General features: G+C 40.8%; 1 protein-coding gene across 1 annotated transcript in view; it reads right to left on the bottom strand.

Moving 5' to 3' along the window:
• LOC127645541 (catenin delta-2-like) overlaps nt 1-19,626 on the bottom strand; it is a 148,905-nt gene that overhangs the window by 32,206 nt on the left and 97,073 nt on the right. The window contains exons 10-12 of the mRNA XM_052129194.1: nt 12,625-12,757; nt 10,484-10,697; nt 3,124-3,307 (exon numbers count right to left, since the gene is read on the bottom strand). Of these exons, the coding sequence (XP_051985154.1) occupies nt 3,124-3,307; nt 10,484-10,697; nt 12,625-12,757 (531 nt within the window). The remainder of the gene's footprint in view (nt 1-3,123; nt 3,308-10,483; nt 10,698-12,624; nt 12,758-19,626) is intronic.

The raw sequence follows: 19,626 nt of genomic DNA, 5'->3' as shown, positions 1-19,626 counted from the left end.
AGAGCAGAAGTCAAGCTCTTGATGAAACATGCAGTATGTGCTATAAATGTAAACTGCTGTTAATGACAAGCTGAGGTTTAAAGAAAAGGTTTATAGTCTCAAAAAGTGCCTGCAGATTTTTTCATGTTGCCAGGGAGCTCCTAATAGCTTTAGCGTTGAAATAACTACACGCATTTTGTTTGCGTAAACAATGATAGGAAAGCCACTGGAAAATATATCTGTTATTAAGATGTCATAATGGCAACTGCACAAACATGTGCAAATATACACAAGTGTTCAAAAGCTTGGAATCACTATAACATTTTAGTTTTTCTAAGAAATTGATATTGATTATTCCGATGTTCATATGTTCTTTGCTAACTTGAACCTCTTCTGATTATTTGCCAGTTTCAATTGCAGCTTTTTCTTTGAAACACAGTCTAGAAGGACAGAATCCTGGGGCCTGTGCCATGAAGCAGTTTTGTTAGCTGGCAGTTTTGTTGTTGGCTTGTTTAGTTTGCGTCATCCCAGGGTTTTAGGTATATGAAAGTGGGTCTGACATTACCGGTTTTCATCACCATAGTAACTTATGTTACACAGTTATCCTGCTCCATGGCAGGTTTTACATTTACATTTATGCATTTGGCAGACGCTTTTATCCAAAGCGACTTACAGAGCCCTTATTACAGGGACAATCCCCCCGGAGCGACCTGGAGTTAAGTGCCTTGCTCAAGGACACAATGGTGGTGGCTGTGGGGATCGAACCAGCAACTTTCTGATTACCAGTTTACCAGTTATGTGCTTTAGACCACTACACCACCACCACTCCATCTGCTACCCAGGTTTTGTCCTGGGTAGCAGAGGCTAACAGATATTTAACCAACGTGCTGTGAGTAAAGTGATGCAATGCAATGAAGTCACTCCCTGTGTCTCTTAAAGTGTACTTTACAGAAAACAAATCTTACAAATCCACAAAATCGACTCTTCCTGATAAATTATTTATTTTAGAGTCTAAATATTATTTTATTAATTTATGTACTTTAGACATAAAATATCTATTGAAATATAAACAGAATATAATATTAAGCTATCAATAAAACAGCTAGTATGATGGATTGATATAATGCCTACCAATAGTGATCAATTTTAAAATATTAAAAGCTTAATATCTCCACAAGATGGCTATAGAAAGAGATGAATGCTTCCCAAACCACTTCTTTCATGGACTAGAGATGAACACAGTATTTCAGTATATTTCAAAATAAGTTTAATATGAGCACTGCACAAAATACTTCTTTAAAAAGTAGGCTATTCCGAGTGCTCAATTTTTAATTATTCAATAGTAGCCTGTATTCATTAAATAAAATAAGATTTCAATTTAAATGAATGTGTTCTTGTTGAGGACCTAAAATATTTACTTACACATTGATACATCGGCTGTTATACATTTCTTATCACATTCAGAATTTATTTCCAGCAGTCCTCTTGAGCTCTCCCAGCAGCCGCTGTGTTTATTCTTGCTGTGTAAATGTCTTTAATTTCTTCATAATTGTACAGTAATCCTTTGTGCTTTGTAAATGTGTTTTAATTCTTCATGATTTCATGGTAATCTCTTTTGCAGTATAAAATCAATATTCATATTTATAACAATCTCTTGTTGTGCTGTGTAAAAATCTATTAAAATTCTTCATATTTTCATAATGATCGGCTCTTAGTGGAGAGGTAAATCTCCCAAGAAGTGTATCTGAATATCAATCTCCAATGCGATTGGCTGTTTGCTGGAAACACCACTCATTCCTGTGCACGAGCATGTGAACCAATCTTAAACTCAGGACAAAAGCCTGTGTTGGCAGAGAAAATTCATGAGCAGCATCATGGTAAGCCTGATTGGATTGGTTTAGTTTTGTCAACTCGAAACCAATCCCATAACCCTGGGTTTGTTCAATGAGCTTCATGGTATAGGCCCCTCTCTTCAGTGTTGCAGATGAAACTGATATTTGGAATTTACTGTTCAATGAAGTTGCCAACTGACTAGAGACTCTGATGACTCTGGTTCGTCCACTAATCTCTCTGTCCTACTTAGATCCAGTTTGCTTTTAAGACAGTAGTGCACACTCATGCATGGAACAGGGTTCCAAAAAGTAAGTAAAAGTAGTTTCTTTTATGCCAGTTTTGACATCAAAATTTTTATTCTAATTAATAAATCTTTGTTTTGTTGAATAATAATAAAAAGATCTTTCAAAAACATAAAAATCTTTTAAATGGTAGTGTAAAGTACATATGGACGAACTATGTACTAAGAAAGAAATCATGTAATTTGAAGACTATAGGTGATGCATCAACATACAGTCCATCACATGGGTAAAAATGGCTCTCAACATGCATCAGTCTAATAAATCAGACAGGCTTTTTAGACCTCAGTGGGCTGCCCTGGTCCCTAAACATTTGACACAATGGCAGTTTTCATGCCAGGTCCGCAATCAACAATGTTACAGAAATATTGCATCTTTTTGATGAATCCAACCAAGTGGACAGACTACATAATACGTACTAGAATGAGCTGCTCTCTCATGACAAAATGGTTTTATGCACAGCACTCTGATACCAACCAAATTCACTAAATGCATCTGAATCTATATATTCCAATCAATTAAGTTAATTTATCAGTGAAGGAGTCCTGGAACAGCCTCAAAGTTAATTCACAAATGTGTTTGGTTCACACACACACAAACAAAGAGACATTATCCAGGAGTGTGTTATTGCCCACTGAGACCCCAATATACTGTGACATTTCTGAAGGCGAACAATTTCATCATAGAGGAGAGTCTATCACGTCTCACTCTGTTTTGAAAGAAGAAAACTCTGAGGTATTAACATAATATTTGCATAATTCTTACAATAATAATAAAAAAAAACATAATTTACTCACCCTCATGTCATTCAGATGAGATGTCTCAGTCACTATTCACTTTCATTGTATGGAAAAAAAGATACAATGAAAGCAAATGGTGACTGAGACAGTCATTATTTGGGTTAAATTTCCCCTTAAGAACTAAAGTTCTTTAATTTTGTACCATTTTGTGGTGCATTGCCTGTATTGGTCATGCATTCAAAACTGAAATGGACATTAATTGGGTGCAGTACCTGAGGCAACCAGTTGCATTGCGGAGCACCTGTGAGGAATGCATGTGCAGCTTGCGGTCGTCCTGGTGGGGGGAGGTGTCCCAGCCTGAGTGAGGAATAATGACTGTGTTGGTCAGCACTGCAAGAGCATCCTGAATTATGGGCATCTTCAGAGCATCGCATGAGGACAAGTTCCACAGCACACCTGCACACAATAACATAAACCAAATAATTTCTGAACCAGGGGTGAAGAATACACTGCCTATATTTACACATAAACAACAGTATCTGCGTTCATCTTGAGTTTTTGTAGTCTTATCTAAAAAAAAAAGAGCACTGAATACATTAGGCTAACAATATGAACTGTGAATATTGTATGAGGTCAGTATGGGTGTCCTCAAATAATTTTTATCTCAAAGTTTCATTACTGTGTTGTCAACAGCTCTTATTGGTATGAACACTAGATGTTGTAATTCTAGCCACATCACAATCAGGACTGAACCATGAACTGACAGAAATTAGCATGCAGCTACACCATGGGTTCCCAAATGTTTTTATCAGCTATAGTCACTATGTCCTACATTATTTACTTGAAATAACCCCTGCGAATTTAAGTAATTATAACCGGTCAAAAAATATAATGAATTTTAAAAGATCCTTATGCTATTTGGTTATGTAATGTAAGGGACAATCTACAGTTAGCCGGTCATGATTTTAAAATAAACCCTGGCTGGTTGATCAGGTCTTTCAGATCACCCTGTATGCATTTATATTGCCATAGTGGCATGCTGACTATAGATTGCTTTAAAAGAAGATTTAAAAATGTCTTTTGATGAAGGTGACCTCACATGCAAAGGGAGACTATTCCATAGATTAGAATAGTCTGTCTTTTGATGAAGGTGACCTCACATGCTAAGGGAGACTATTCCATAGATTAGAACCTATCACAGAAAAGGCACGATCACCCTTAGATCTAGAGCGGCAACGAGGAACGCTCTGGTAGGAGAGTAAGGGAGGAGAAGGTCACTGATATATTGGGGTGTGAGACCAGATAGTGTCTTGTAGTCAAAAAATTCACATTTTAAAACTGACCCTGAATTTCTCAGGAAGCCGGTGTAGAGATGCTATAATGGGGAAATGTGTTCCCTCTTTCTTGACCCTGTTAAAAGCATATTAGCTGCCATGTTTTGAGCTAGCTGCAGGTGGCAATTTGGAAGAGACCAATGTACAATGAGATATAATAGTCTAACCTTGATGTAATAAGTGAGTGGATCACAATTTCCAAGTCTTTGTGAGAAAGACATTTTTTTTTATTATTTTAGCAATAGATCTCAGGTGCAAAAAGCTAACCTTGGCTACTGGATCTTCTACTGGATCTTCTACTGGAGAAGATCCAAGATGGCGGTGCGGTAGCATGCAGCGGCCACTCCGGATCCAAAATGGTGCTATTTTTGTTAAAAAAGCCTGACTTATGCAGCACATGGACATCGAAGCAACCGGTGTTCGTGTCTACCATCGCCAGACACTACTGAAATATGAGACTCATACAAAAAACAAGCTGCATGATGACCTGCAGGAGGCGCTACGCATACTCGGCTTGCTGCGGAGACCAGGCCTCCAGACCTCGGCATCGCCTGATGCCGGTAGCCGGGGAAGAGGACATCGTAAGCGGTGTGCGAGAAAGCGGAAGCACGGCAAGAGGGCGGGGGTCCATGCTAGGCTAAAAACAAACCCTAGACGGCCGGCTCTCCCGTCTATCCTGCTCTCAAATGTTTGCTCCCTGGACAATAAACTGGACTATATCCAACTCCAGCAGGCTACGCAGCGTGAGTTTAGAGACTGCTGTGTCTTTGTTTTCACGGAGGCGTGGCTCAGCGACAGAGTTCCGGATGCCGCCATTCAGCTAGATGGGCTCGCCTCGTTTCGTGCCGACAGAAATACAGCTCTCTGCGGTAAGACTCGTGGTGGTGGCTTGTGTGTTTACATCAACACGGAATGGTGCAAGAACTCTATGCTAGTCTCTATTGTTCATCGCTGTTGGAGCTTGTAACTGTTAGATGCAGACCCTTTTATTTACCATGGGAATTCACCACTGTTTGCATAACCAGAGTTTACATTCCTCCCAGCGCTAACCCTAGGAAGCGCTCTGTGAACTGTATGGGGCTATGAGCGAACTGCAGAATGCTCACCCCGACAAACTGTTTATTGTCGCCGGAGATTTCAACCATGTTAATCTCAAGACAGTGCTCCCTAAATTCCATCAGTATGTGAACTTTGCAACGAGAGGGGCGAATGCACTTGATCTATTTTACACAAACATCACAGGCGCGTCCCGGGCGAGCCCCACCCCCACTTCGGCTACTCAGATGCACAAAACTGCTTCAGAAGCAAGTGAAAACCTGGCCAGCAGGAGCCATCTCTGCTCTTCAGGACTGTTTTGAGTGTACTGACTGGCACATGTTCAGGGAGGCTGCAATATATGGCGAGTCTACCAACTTGGAGGAATACACAGCATCAGTGACCAGCTACATCAGCAAGTGTATTGATGATGTCACTTTCTCCAAGACCATCACCACACGCTCCAACCAGATGCCGTGGATGACTGCGGAGGTGCGGACGCTGCTGAGGACCCGAGACTCCGCCTTCAGAGCAGGCGATAAGGCAGCCATAAGAACATGAAGTGCTTCGAGAGGCTCGTCATGAGATACATTAAGACCCAGCCCCCCTCACTAGACCCACTGCAGTTTGCGTATCGTCCAAACCGTTCAACGGACGACGCCATCGCCACAAACCTCCATCTGGCCCTCACCAACCTATACAATAAGGACTCATACATTCAAATGCTGTTCATAGATTTCAGCTCAGCATTCAACACAATCATTCCCCAGCACCTGATTGGAAAGCTCAACCTGCTGGGCCTGGACACCCCCCTCTGCAACTGGATCCTGGACTTCCTGACTGGGAGACCTCAGTCAGTCCAGATCGGGAACAGCATCTCCACCACCACCACACTGAGCACTGGGGCCCCCCCAGGGCTGTGTGCTCAGTCCACTGCTGTTCACTCTGCTGACTCACGACTGTGCAGCAATGCACAGCTTGAACCACATCGTCAAGTTCGCAGATGACACGACCGTGGTGGGTCTCATCAGCAAGAACGACGAGTCAGCATACAGAGAGGAGGTGCAGCGGCTAATGGACTGGTGTAGAGCCAACAACCTGTCCCTGAATGTCGACAAAACAAAAGAGATGGTTGTTGACTTTAGGAGAGCACAAGGTGAACACTCTCCGCTGAACATCGACGGCTCCTCTGTGGAGATCGTCAAGAGCACCAAATTCCTTGGTGTTCACCTGGCGGAGAACCTCACCTGGTCCCTCAACACCAGCTCTATCACCAAGAAAGCCCAGCAGCATCCCTACTTTCTTCGAAGGCTGAGGAAAGCACATCTCCCACCCCCCATCCTCACTACATTCTATAGAGGGACTATTGAGAGCATCCTGAGCAGCTGCATCACTGCCTGGTTTGGGACTTGCACCGTTTCGGACTGCAAAGCCCTGCAGAGGATAGTGAGGACAGCTGAGAAGATCATCGGGGTCTATCTTCCCTCAATCAAAGACATTTACAAAAAACACTGTATCCGCAAAGCAACCAGCATTGTAGACGACCCCACACACCCCTCACACAAACTCTTTACCCTCCTGCCGTCTGGCAAGAGGTACCGAAGAATTCGGGCTCTCACGGCCAGACTGTGTAACAGCTTGTTCCCCCAGCCACCAACTCACTCAGAGACTGGTTTGACACACACACACACACACACACACACACACACACACACACACACACACACACACACACACACACACACACACACACGTGTCCTGAGTTGCACTTTAATTACTGTCACTTTATAACTGTCTGCTACCTCAATAACTGCTATGTGCATAGAACACTATCTATAGTATGTTATGTTTACGTTTTTAGAAACGGTCATCTTTTTGCACTACTGTGTACTGGTCGGCGCTGCACTGTCTCCTGTTCATTGTCAGAAATTTCTTGTTCTGTCCCATACTTTTTGCACATGTTTGCACGTGCACTATATATAGATATATATAGTTATTTTATATAGGTATTTTATTTAGTTGTGTAGTCTAATGTGGTCCTGTGTTTGTCCTATGTTGTTTTTATGTAGCACCATGGTCCTGGAGGAATGTTGTCTCGTTTCGCTGTGTACTGTACTAACTGTATATGGTTGAAACGACAATAAAAAACACTTGACTTGACTTCTTATTGACAAGTAACAAGGAGTCTAAAATCACTCCAAGACTCCTCACATGTACATTCAATGACAGAGAACCTAACTAGGCAGCCAGGCCAGGTAAGGAGGACATGGAGGAACTTAAAATCAGAACTTCAGATTTACTTTCATTTAGTTGAAAAAAATTGTTTGCCAAACAATGTTTAATATCTCTGAAGCAATTTAGGGCATTCTCAGATGAACAATTTCTGCTCACACTCACTGGGAAATAAAATGGGGAATCATCAGCATAACAGTGATAAGCTATGCTGTACTTCTGAAAAACAGAGCTCAAAGGAAGCAAGTAAAATAACAAGGGTCCTAAAATCGACCCCTGAGGGACACCACACTGTAACTGAGCCAACGTAGCAGAAAAATGTATTAATATTTACAGAGAATGTCCTTTCTTTTAGATAGGAGGAAAACCACTGGAGGGCAATACCCTGGATGCCAACCATATATTCTAGACGATTAAGAAGAACATTATGGTTGGTAGTGTCGAACGTGGAACTGAGAACTAAAAACAAATATGATGACAGGTGAATCTGAATCCATGGAGATTAAAATATAATTATTAGCCTTCAACAATTCAGATTCAGTGCTGTGAGAGGGTCTGAAACCAGATGGAAATGTATCTAAAATGTTAAATGTATTTAGATCAAATTAGAGCTGCGAATAAACAACTATCTACAATTTTTTTTTTTAACAAAGGATGTAGAATTTAATGTTTAAAACTATTTGGAACAACTCCACTTGCTAATGAGCTGTTAATTATAGCAGTCACACTGGAACATATAGTCATGAAAACTTATTTAAGAAGGAGTGGAGAAAGAATATCCAGCTTTTAACTGCAACACTTCATCTTAGAGACTACATCCGCTAACTATTCTGACGTAACTGGTTGAAAATGAGTCAGGGAGCTGGACGGGGAAGGAATAAGTGGTTGATCAAGTTGTGAAGGAACTATAGCACCTTTAATTTGCTAAATTTTGTGAGTAAAGAAGTTTAAAAATGTTTCACAGGACTGTTGAGTAGCGTTCAGAAAAGCATTTTTAGTTGGGTTTAAAACAGAATTGGGGGGGGAGGATTTCTGCCTGGCAAGAAGACGTCCTCTGTTCTGAACCGCTTTCTAATTTACATCCTAATTGTAAACCTTTCCCAAATGTTTAATCTGAGATGAATATATGAGACATGGACCTGTAATAAGCAAGCGCAACTCAGCTTCACTTCACCTATATTATTTTAAACACTTTGGTTGTTTCTCTGAGCTTTGGGTTTCAGGATGATGATGATTTTTCAATTGATGGACATTTAGATTGCTCACCACGCTGAAACACAAGGGAGCCGCAACATCTTATTGAAGCATCTCCTAACACTTTGGGATCTGACATTTATAAGATGCCTCAAAAAGCAAATTGACACCAAATTCTTCAGACAGCTCTCAGAATCTTTATAACAAAAATATCGCTATAGGGAATTATGAAGAGCCTTTGTCTTTCACTGATGCATCCCTAAGTCCCTAAAGAGGCTAAGCACTGGTATTATCTTAATTATTATAGCCCTAACCAATTATGAGATCATTAACATATAATTTAGTATGGGGTCTACAGTTACAAGTGGATGATTCCAGGAGAGCTGATAAATGAATTGTGTAGAAAGCGTCCCCCTTTGATAGATGGACTCTCCCTGTCACCCCTGTCATTCAGCACGAAATTGACTATTCCCAAAATTTCCACCGGAGTTCGCAAAGTGACGGAGAAGAGAGCAGTCAAATGATAACGGGAAAAGGAGATCGGCTGAATATTGTAGATAGTTTGTAGAGTAAAGTCTGTATTATTCCAAATCTAAGAGTTTTTACCGATTGTGCGTGTGCGTGCATTACACTGTAAGTTACAACATAATTATTGAATATTCTCAGCAAATGTAAAGACAAACACTATTCCGCCTGTATCCGTGTTTACATTTAATGTTGTTTATAAGATTATATTCCTCTGCTATGACATTACTGCCATTCCATATTTATTTGTCATTCGCTGTTAGTATTTGGTATATTTATTCCTTATAAGCACCAATGCAGCGTTGTATTTCTGGTAGCGCGCATGCGCTGAAATTTGTTTACACCTTAGTTTGATCGCCCGTGCAGCAGCAGCCATGCTCGTGCATAGCTCCTGTACAGCGTTCGCGCACTCATAGTTTGTACACATTGTATTGAACAAATAAGCTTTATTAATATTGTTTTGTGTTTTATACATGTTTTTATATCCATATTTATATTTGTATGTTGTATTCACAGAACCACACATCTATGCACATTTAATAAAGACAACGTTTTGGATTATAACCCGAGTAAGACATCATTGTTCTGACCGGACAAAAACTGTAGCCTTCAGCCAAACCCGGACTAGCAATTAAAGTGAAGACTCACAATATTTTTCAAATTGGGTATCCCAATTACTACTGTATATGGAAGCCTGAGATAGAAAGGTCAAGCTAATGTATTTGTATGCTGAACATGGGTAAAAAGGCAGACACTGTGTCCCAAAAGATGCATTGTCAGGTAACCTAAATGTGCTTCATGTGGTAACATCTAAATCAATTACTTTAATTTATGTAAAAATATATAATTTAATATGAATAAATCACACTGACTACATTAGGTTATACCAACAAAAGTAATTTTAAAGAATAGATCAGGTAAGAATAGTTCTTAGGGTAAAAACTGCATGTTGTCACTTTAACAGTCTAACCAACCGTGACACAAAGCATTAAACAATATCTCTTCCTTGTAAATCGGACTTTTTGTCCAAACCAGCCATGACCACTACAAGTAATAGAAGGCAGTAAATTTTCTTGGTTGCTTGGTCCAAAATCCCATTCCACATAACTACCTATTATACAACAAATATGCTCTGATTGCCTGTTATTGTGTCACATCATGCAGCATTTTCGCTTTCAGTTTGGACAGACAAATTTCTTCAGGTTGGAATCTTGTCACATCGTGTCTGGTAAGGACATGGTGAGCAAGATGGAGAATAAAGCAAAAAACTGAATGAGAAATTGAATGTGTTTATTTATTGCGTTTAGAGTACCTGTGAGCAGCTCTCTGATCTCCATGTCTGTAGCCTTGTGCAGGAGTCTCACGAGCGCAGGGATCCCACCGCAGTTCTTTAAGGTGATTTTGTTGTCATCATTGGCCTTGCCATAAACTAGGTTCCTGAGTGCACCACAGGCACTCCTGTGCACGTCAGTCATGCGGTGATCCAGCAAGTCCACCAGAAGCTGTATCCCTCCCTGCCTCCGTATCTGATATACAGATCCACAACATTATAAAAAACATAAAAGACATTCAACAGGCTTCTGTGGCAATATTACAATAGGCAAAATTTTGGTTAATGTAAACAGTAAAGAACAGAGAAAGTGTATATACACTGCGTGCCCAATTATTAGGCATTTGTAGTCCTCAGGATTAATTTTATTGTTGAACAGACACAATGCTCTCAGTCAGTTCAAAATGTTATTGAACCTTAAACCTGAATGCTTAACAAAGAAAAAGTGAGTTTTGTCTTTCATAGGGGATTTATAAGTGTGCACAATTATTAGGCAACTGTTAGTGTGCACAATTATTAGGCAACCAAATTTAAAAAAGAATTTCTCCCAACTCAATTGTTTATTCTTAATTTTTAGAGTAGGTGCAACAAATAAGTAAATCAAAATGGCAATTAAATAAAATATTTGGCCTTACAAATATATTCAGTGACCAATATAGCCACCCTTCATTTCAATAACTGCCAAGATTCTTCCATCCATGGAGTCGGTCAGTTTCTTGATCTGTTCTCGATCAACTTTCACTGAAGCAGCAACCACAGCCTCCCAAATACTGTTCAAAAAGGTGTACTGTCTTCCCTCACAGTAATTCTCACATTTTAGAAGGGTCCACAAGTTCTCAGTAGGATTTAAGTCAGGTGAGGAAGGGGGCCAAGTCATTATTTGGGCATCTTTGAGGCCCTTGCTGGCTAGCCAAGCAGTGGAGTACTTGGATGCATATGATGGAGCATTGTCTTGCATAAAGATCATGTCCTTCTTGAATGCTGATGAATTCTTCCTGTACCACTGCTTGAAGAAAGTACTTTCCAGAAACTGTCAGTAGGTTTGAGAGTTGCGTTTCAGTCCATATTCAACTCGAAAAGGTCCCAACTACCTCATCCTTAATGATAGCAGCCCATACCAGTATCCCGCCTCCACCTTGCTGGCACCTGACTTGAATTGGTGCCCTGTGCACATTAGTGATCCAGCCATGGGCCCATCCATCTGGTCCATCAAGAGTCACTCTCATTTCATCTGTCCATAAAATCTGTCTTCATGTATTTATTTGCCCAATATTGATGCTTCAACTTATGAATATATTCAGTGGTGGTCATGTTTCAGCCTTCTTGACCTTGGCCATGTCTCTGAGCACTTGGCACCTTGTACTTCTGGGCACTCCAGGTAGGTTGCAGTTCTGGAATATGGTGGCACTGGAGGATAAAGGGTTCCTGGTAGTGTCACGTTTCATTCTTCTGAAGTCTTTTGCAGTTAATTTGCTCCTTTTTCATTTTTTGCCCCCGAGTTGACTATTAGCAACATAAGCATTAGTCAGTTAAATCTCTTTTTTGGCCCATTTTACCCGAGGAAATGAAGCTGCCTAAAAATTATGCGAAAGTTAGTCACTTTCGCCACACCCTCCCTCATAACACAAATGCATACCACCTGAAATTATTGAATCCAATAAGCATTCAAGCTTATATGGTTTGCAGTTGGAAAATGTGCATGGAAATAATGATAAGATCAGAATACTCACTTGCCTAATATTTGGGAATGCAGTGTTAGTCCCTTTAAGGCAAGTCAGGTCACTTTGTGGCCATCCTGAAAATGCCCCCAGGCAGGTATTTTCTATGTAGGGACAAGTTAGGCAGAATGACAGCCTCAGTTACCATTCACTTTCATTGTATGAAAATAAGATGCAATGAAAGAAAATGGTGAGTGAGACTAACATAAAGCCTAACAGCACCTTTTGTGTTACTTGGAAGACACAAAGTTCCATGAGTTTGGAACAATGAGGATGAGACTTTCATTTTTGGGTGAACTATCCCTTCTATGATAATACTCTTACATAGATTTATTAGTACATGTCCTATTTATAACATGCAGAATTTGACTGAGAATTTGTATAAATTTAATATGCAGCAGTTACCTCTGATTTTATCTTGTTGTCTCCAAAGCACAAATGCTGAAGGTAGGCAGCAGCGTTGGACTGTACCGATGGAAACTGGTGCTGCAGCATTTGGATGACCTCAGGCAGTTCAGGATCCCTCCAGCCAAACTCCCTGAAGAGCCACAAAAACACAAAAGCTACTGTATGGAGGAGCTTTCACATAAAATACAAATACAATATCAAAAGCACATCTGTGCAGGGAGGACAAAATGTCTCTCACATAGAATGTAAAATATTTCTTTTCATCTTTCCCTTTTTACAATTATGTGTAAACATTTAAAAACATCTCTCTGCAGTCTCTGAATATGTTTCACTTCACAATTAATCAAACTGAATGCAATATAATCTAACTTTGTGCCAACATCTGTGATCTCCCTCTGTTAAATATACTACGCTTTTGCTTTGAAATGATTAATCAAATACTAATATACAGAGAAATATATGACACTAAACAACAAAAACAAATTAACCTAAAAATATGATGCATGATAGTTTTGGAAAGGAGAAAAAGAAAGAAAGAAGATATAAATAATGCATTAGGGGCAAAGTTGTTTCAGCTACTACATGTCAGTGATCACTTTTTCAAATTCTAACTTCCATAATTTTGCAGAAGTATGCTAGATCTGGAGTAATACATACAGACAATAACATCATCCCAGAAAAGGCAGCTTTATCACGGGTATACATGACAGCTGTGCTATTGCCTTGAGCAGTCTTAAGGTGCTGAAATCCCTATGGGAGAAGATCTGCATTTTCTATACCCCTGGATCCTGTGACTATTCCATTAAAGTTGGGTAGAATATCAGTGCAATATCAAAACAGATGGTGAATTAAGAAGCCAGCAAACACAATAAACATATTATTCTGACTGTCTACTCTGAAAACACACACAGGATGCATTCACAATATTGTTGGGATTGACAAGCGTATTTACTAACAGGTGTGGCTCTAAATTGTCCAAACCACAGCTGACAGCAGTGGTTTGAATACTGTCCATGAATAAATAATTGAAGTCAATCCCATTTTCTATACTTGCGACAGTTGTGAATAACGAATATGATTTACGAATTCATATGGCTTGTTGATGCAAAATTTTTGCTTAATGGGCTTCCATCAAAGTTGATGTGCTTAATATTGTGTGTGATATATATATATATACCTGTATATATATATATATATATATATATATATATATAAACGTTCTCTTTTTCGATCATAGATTAAAAAAATTATCGTACCGAATAAAAAATGTATCCAACTCAAGCGAGCGCATACATTTTTTATATGCATTTTGGAAACTTTATTAGCATCTTTGTGTCTCCATCCAGCATGTTTTATGCAATATCCCAAAATTTACATAAAAACCTGTAGATGGAAGCCCAGCTAGTGTCTAAAATAAATGTAGAAGATAACTTATTCAGTAACACTGGAAAGTCTTACACCCAGTCTACACCTCAAGCAACAGCAAAAATAAAAATTCTCACATCTCATCATTCTCTCATTATTACACTCTCTTTGCAGTGAGTACACTCTCATGCCATCCCAGATATGCGTGCCTTTCTTTCTTCTACAGAATAAAAACAACGATTTTTAGAAGAGTATCTCATCTCTGTAGGTCCATACAATGCAAGTGGATGATGATCGGCACTTTAAAGCTACAAAAACCACAGACAGTTATAGTAAAAGTAATCCATAGAGTTTGTGCACTCAAGTTTAGACTCAGACTCGAAAATCAAACAATTTTAATGAACTTGGACATGTTACGGACTCGGGTGCATTTTTACTCTTGACTTGACTTGGATCTGAGCCTTTGGGACTTTGGGATTTTTTTGCCGAGTCCAGCTGAGTCCATGACATTTGTGATGCGATGAAAAAAATTAATAAATAAATAACAAAACAGAAATTAATGAACACATCTCTGTCTGCACATAGCTGTATTAGCCCCTGAAGTCATAGACGTAGCCAGAGATATTTCACTGTGTTAAAGCAAACACGTGCACACACACATATACGCAAATATGCAGAACTGTCCTGCATTGTGCCGTTTCCCGCAAAATAACTAGAAAATCATGTCCGTGACGACATGACCCTATTATTATCAGTGGGCATTTCCAATGTTTTTGGATGTAGCATTTGCAGTCAATTCATGAGACTGAACTTCTCAGCGAGTGCTAATTAATGCCCAACCCTCCAACGAAAACTCAAGGAATGGTCGAGGTAGGATTGAGACAGGATTGAGACATGAATGTACGTGTCTTTCAGGTCTACAGCCACAAACCAATATCTGTGCTGGATGCACGATAGAATGTGCTTCTTCATGAGCATCCTGAATGGAAGCCTTTACAGGGCCCAATTCAGTACCCGCAGGTCCAAGATCGGTCTCAACCCACAGTCTTGGGCACGAATAAGTAGGGGCTGTAGAAGCCGCTCTTCATCTCGGCTGGAGGAACAGGCTCTATCATGCCTGGATCGTCCTGGCAAGCCATTGCGATAGCTGGAGAGCATTAACCATGCCTCCAAACTCCGGACAAGGGGCACCAAGGGGACAACCGCTGCTGACATACCCGCGGAACGGGTCTCGCTGCAGAGCGGGTGGGAAGTGCTGCATCGGGGGGCTCGTGTTCCGATCTTGCTGTATAGTGAGAGACGTTAAAGCACTTACCTCCCTCTGTGTAGCACACTCAGGACTGGTCAGCAACGGGGAGGAGGCTGAGCGTCCTCGTAGCCTGCCACAATCGCCTGTGCATGGGTGTGTTTGTGTCACAGCCGGAATGCTCGGTGCATGGCTATCGTAAGAATGAAGGCATTGAGTGTATGACCCAGAGAATGAGGAAAGCACTCTTTTTTTGAAAAGGTGGGCAAACTCAACAAAAAAGGAAACCAAGGATTCTCCCTCTGGCCCTCCACTGGGGGATGGAGAGGTCAGTCACCAAGCGCAGCTCCTGCATTACTCCCGGGTCAGGACTACCCTCGTGCAGCTCTTTCAATGCCTTGGCCAGGTGGACCTACAGGAGGGCCATGGCATGCAGAGCGGAGGCGGCCCGCCCCGTGGCGCTGTAAGCCTTCGCTGTCAGAGACAACGTAGTCTTACGGGCCTTGGATGCGAGCCTAGGACGGTTCCACAAGGTGGCGGCATTTTAAAAGCACAAGTGCACTGCAATCGCCTGCTCTACCTGGGGAACGTCCGTATAGCCCCTGGCTGCCCCACCATCGAGTGTGGTGAGAGCAGCCTGAGAACTTGAAAGCTTGGTCCGGGCAGTGAAATGTGCCCGCCACGACTACGAACCTCAGGGAAGAAAGGCACCAGGGCGGAGCACGGCCGTGAGCAGCGCTCTGACCCCAGGAACCAATCATCGAGCCCCGAGGGTTCAGGGCAGAGTGGAGGATTCCACTCTAGCCCGACACTCACGGCAGCCCGCGCAAGCATAGTCACCAGCTCGATGTCAGCCTCAGACTGGGTGGCCAGACCTGAAGGCGGTAGCCCAGCCGAGTCCTCCGCATCAGACTTAAGCAGCCTGCTCTCCGATGCTGCAATCGATATCTCATCCTCCTCCTGAGTGCCGAATGAGAGGTTGAACCCGCTCTGAAACCTGGCTCATCCCCGAACTCAACCAGGCGACACGAGCGTGCTGGGAAATGGGAGGTCCGTGGGGATTCACCCCCAAATTAGTCTTGTGCCCGTGGCCAGAAGAAACGAGGCGGGAAGCGGCTGGAGTGGCTTTCCCTCTGAGGAAGGAAAGCCGCAATCGCAACGTGGCCATAGTCATGTTCTCGCAATGCAGACATGAACCATCCACGAATGCAGTGCCCACTCTTTAAGGGAATATACACTCTTTTTTAAGGAGAAATATACCCTTTTAGCACTCAACACGCACTGCCGAAGCGCACAGGTGCGTTCTCCGCACTTATCTGTGCGAGAGAAGAGAAACCTTTTTGATGAACCATTAAAATGCAGCAGCCGTGGAGATCGCGCTTTGCTTTCTTGCAGAGGTGAAAGGATTGGCAGTGGAATGCATCAACACCGTTCTTCTCCAAAGAAAAAATCAGAATGAGTGGTTGCATACCAGCTCCTTTTTACCTGTATGTCCGGGGGAATGGCATGCAAATTCCACTCGCCAATTTTTATTTGCCTGTTCTTAAAACATCAGAGGTGTTTGGGACTTCCAAGAGTAAGCCCTAGTGTTACTACATCGACACAACGTTGAGTGAGTGACATATAGGAATGCAGTATAGACTATAATTTCTTTAGATATAGGATAATTTTAAATAAAATAAAATAAAGTACAAATAAAAATGAAATTAAACCTTTATGCTTTATGTTGTTGTAATATAATTTATATAATTAAACTTTATGTTGACTGTTCAGCCGGTTCCAGACTGCTTGCCCATCCTTTACCTGTTACATTGTTAATCAGTAATTAAAGCATAAATTAAAACTTTATATGCTAATCAATGTGGTACTGTCATGTAAGTCAACCCTGGGTTAATTAATGGAAATACATTTTCCACAATGGCCTTAAAATTACTTTGTTAATCAACTTGAGCACTAAAATGGAATTATTCACTCTATGTTTACCTCCATATAATTATACACAGATGGCAGAAAGTCAGAAGGCTTGGCCTCAATGCTTTTCCATCACCAGAGTGAATTGACAAGCAGGTTTTAGCTAGGAAGATTTTTTTTCACTTTATGATACAATTTCTTTCTTTCATTTTTAATACATTTTAGCTACTGGTTGAAACGGCCATGGTTATGGCACTTTTTTATATATATATATATATATGTGTTTGCTCAAATTCAGGTCATGTTAAGTATCCAAATTAAACATATGAACCCATGCATGTATAATTAAGTGATGATGACTAAATGTGAAATGATTTAAATGTACAGCATTTAATGCATATTTATGATATGAGATATTTGCAAATATATAATTTATGATTAAAGACAGAATATTAATGTTACCCTGCTAGCGTCATTAAACCTTTGCGCTGATTCATTCCCAGCAGGCTAGTCCTACATAGACACACACATGCATGTATGCAGTGTGCAAGCTGCTTCTGCATGGTGACGCTTCCCTCCTCTCTCTGTCAGGTCTGTCACTGGCAGTCAAATCCTTAAACTCCCCATTATGACAATTAATGCCTGGGTAAGGCCACACCCCCTAGCAGAGCTCAAGTCACTGTGGTAGGCCATTGAAGCAGGGCTGAACCTACCATTAATCACATAACATGAATAATCAAATGTCTGCTCTGAGCCAAGGCATGTAAAAATGTAATTTCTTGCCAAAACCGTAGAAGGATTTGGCTGGGAATTGACTTATTCATGCAACAGAGAACAGAGAGATCTTTCGTGAAGCGCACACAGATTTGAGCCCTTCTTGGTCAAATATGGAGAGGGTGGGTGCTTCTTCGGCTAATAAGCTGTCTGTCCCTTAAACTTCACCTGCAAGACCTCCTAATCAGCACAATTAACTAAGCTTTGACCATGATTGAAAGTTGTAATTCCAAAACGAGAGAGGGAGACAGAAACCGATGCTCTGTTCTAAGATCTAGTGAGCTGCCTACATGGACTGTAGTTTTTAGGCATCATAGGTATGCTCCTGACAAAAAAGTAGGAAACTTAATTAAGCTGTTTCTGAAGATACCTTTTTAGGGGGGCCAAATTCAAATGCTAGCATTGAATTCATTCTTCACAAAGAATTGTGATGAGCTGAAAAAAATAAACTCAAGATGGCATGCTGGAAAACTTGATTATAAATATACACGCAGTATATGTCATGCTATACTGAACACTACTGATAAAAAATGTGATTGATTATTTTACCCAATATGCTTTAAAGTGTATCACACTATTATCTTGGCAATATGCTAACCTCAAACTATTGAAATCAATTGCGTTTTGAGTCTTTCTTATGGATGGCTATTTGTGTGGTATAACTGAGTTGCTGCATCTGTATGGAACACTTATTATGTTCCATGACCATGCGGTTGCTTATTTCAAAGGCGGCTGCCAATAAGGCAGTGGGCAGCTCACTACTTGTGGAACAAAGCTAGAGAGAGGGAAAGACCTTGTTGTTCATGGATTTATAACAGGGTTGCCAGGAATGCAGCATGAAATCCTTCAGCAGAAAGTAATGAAACATTTGGGCACTCACAAGATTGAGACAAACTAATGTTTGAGGCAGCTCTTTGTTTGAGCTTTTGTTCTGGTTCAGTCAGTTGAGCCTATCTTTCATCCACATTGCAGAAACATTAACACCACAAAACCCAGCTCCATGTTTCAGTGCATCTGTCTAAATAACCCACGGGGCCAGAGAAAGAAGAGGATCAGCCCCTCTTGACCACTGTGTTGCGTGAAAAAACACCAAAACAAATAAAAGCATCATAAATTATGCATTCAGGATTGATGAATGAGAATTATTATTAGAACTAAATCTAATGGATTAACATTTTGAAAGGGATGTAGCTTAGGTAAATCTAATACAGTCTGGATGGGAGATAAACACCAAACTCTGCACTGATAAACTCCAAAATGCTCAAAACCATGCGTAAAATAATTGCGAAGGAATTCAAATGTTTAGTCAAGCTATGGAAGGACATTCCAGGAAGAGGTAAATAAAACACTCCAGGCCCCAGTTCCAAAAACCCTTTTTCTGTGATGTATTTAAATTGTTGTCAATACATCAAAGTCAAGTTGTCTAGCTGATTAACATAAATTGCTTGTCCACCATCGGACCAAACCATTCTGAGCACGGTGAAAAACAGCTCCAGTAGCATTTCCATTTGAGCATGGTTGAGTACGGTATGATTACAAACCTATCCTGGCCTGGATTTCTTAGCACGGTTCTCTAACTGCACTCAACCATGCTAGAGGAACGGCTTTAGTGATGTGGTGACTCACATTTAAATTCAGTCAGGCCATTCTAATCCTTATATCACACCACCACAATGGAAAAAGGAACATTTAAAGTACCAATA

Source organism: Xyrauchen texanus, chromosome 6, assembly GCF_025860055.1.
Source record: "Xyrauchen texanus isolate HMW12.3.18 chromosome 6, RBS_HiC_50CHRs, whole genome shotgun sequence".
Lineage (NCBI taxonomy): Eukaryota > Metazoa > Chordata > Actinopteri > Cypriniformes > Catostomidae > Xyrauchen > Xyrauchen texanus.
This window is presented reverse-complemented; position numbering and strand designations above follow the sequence as displayed.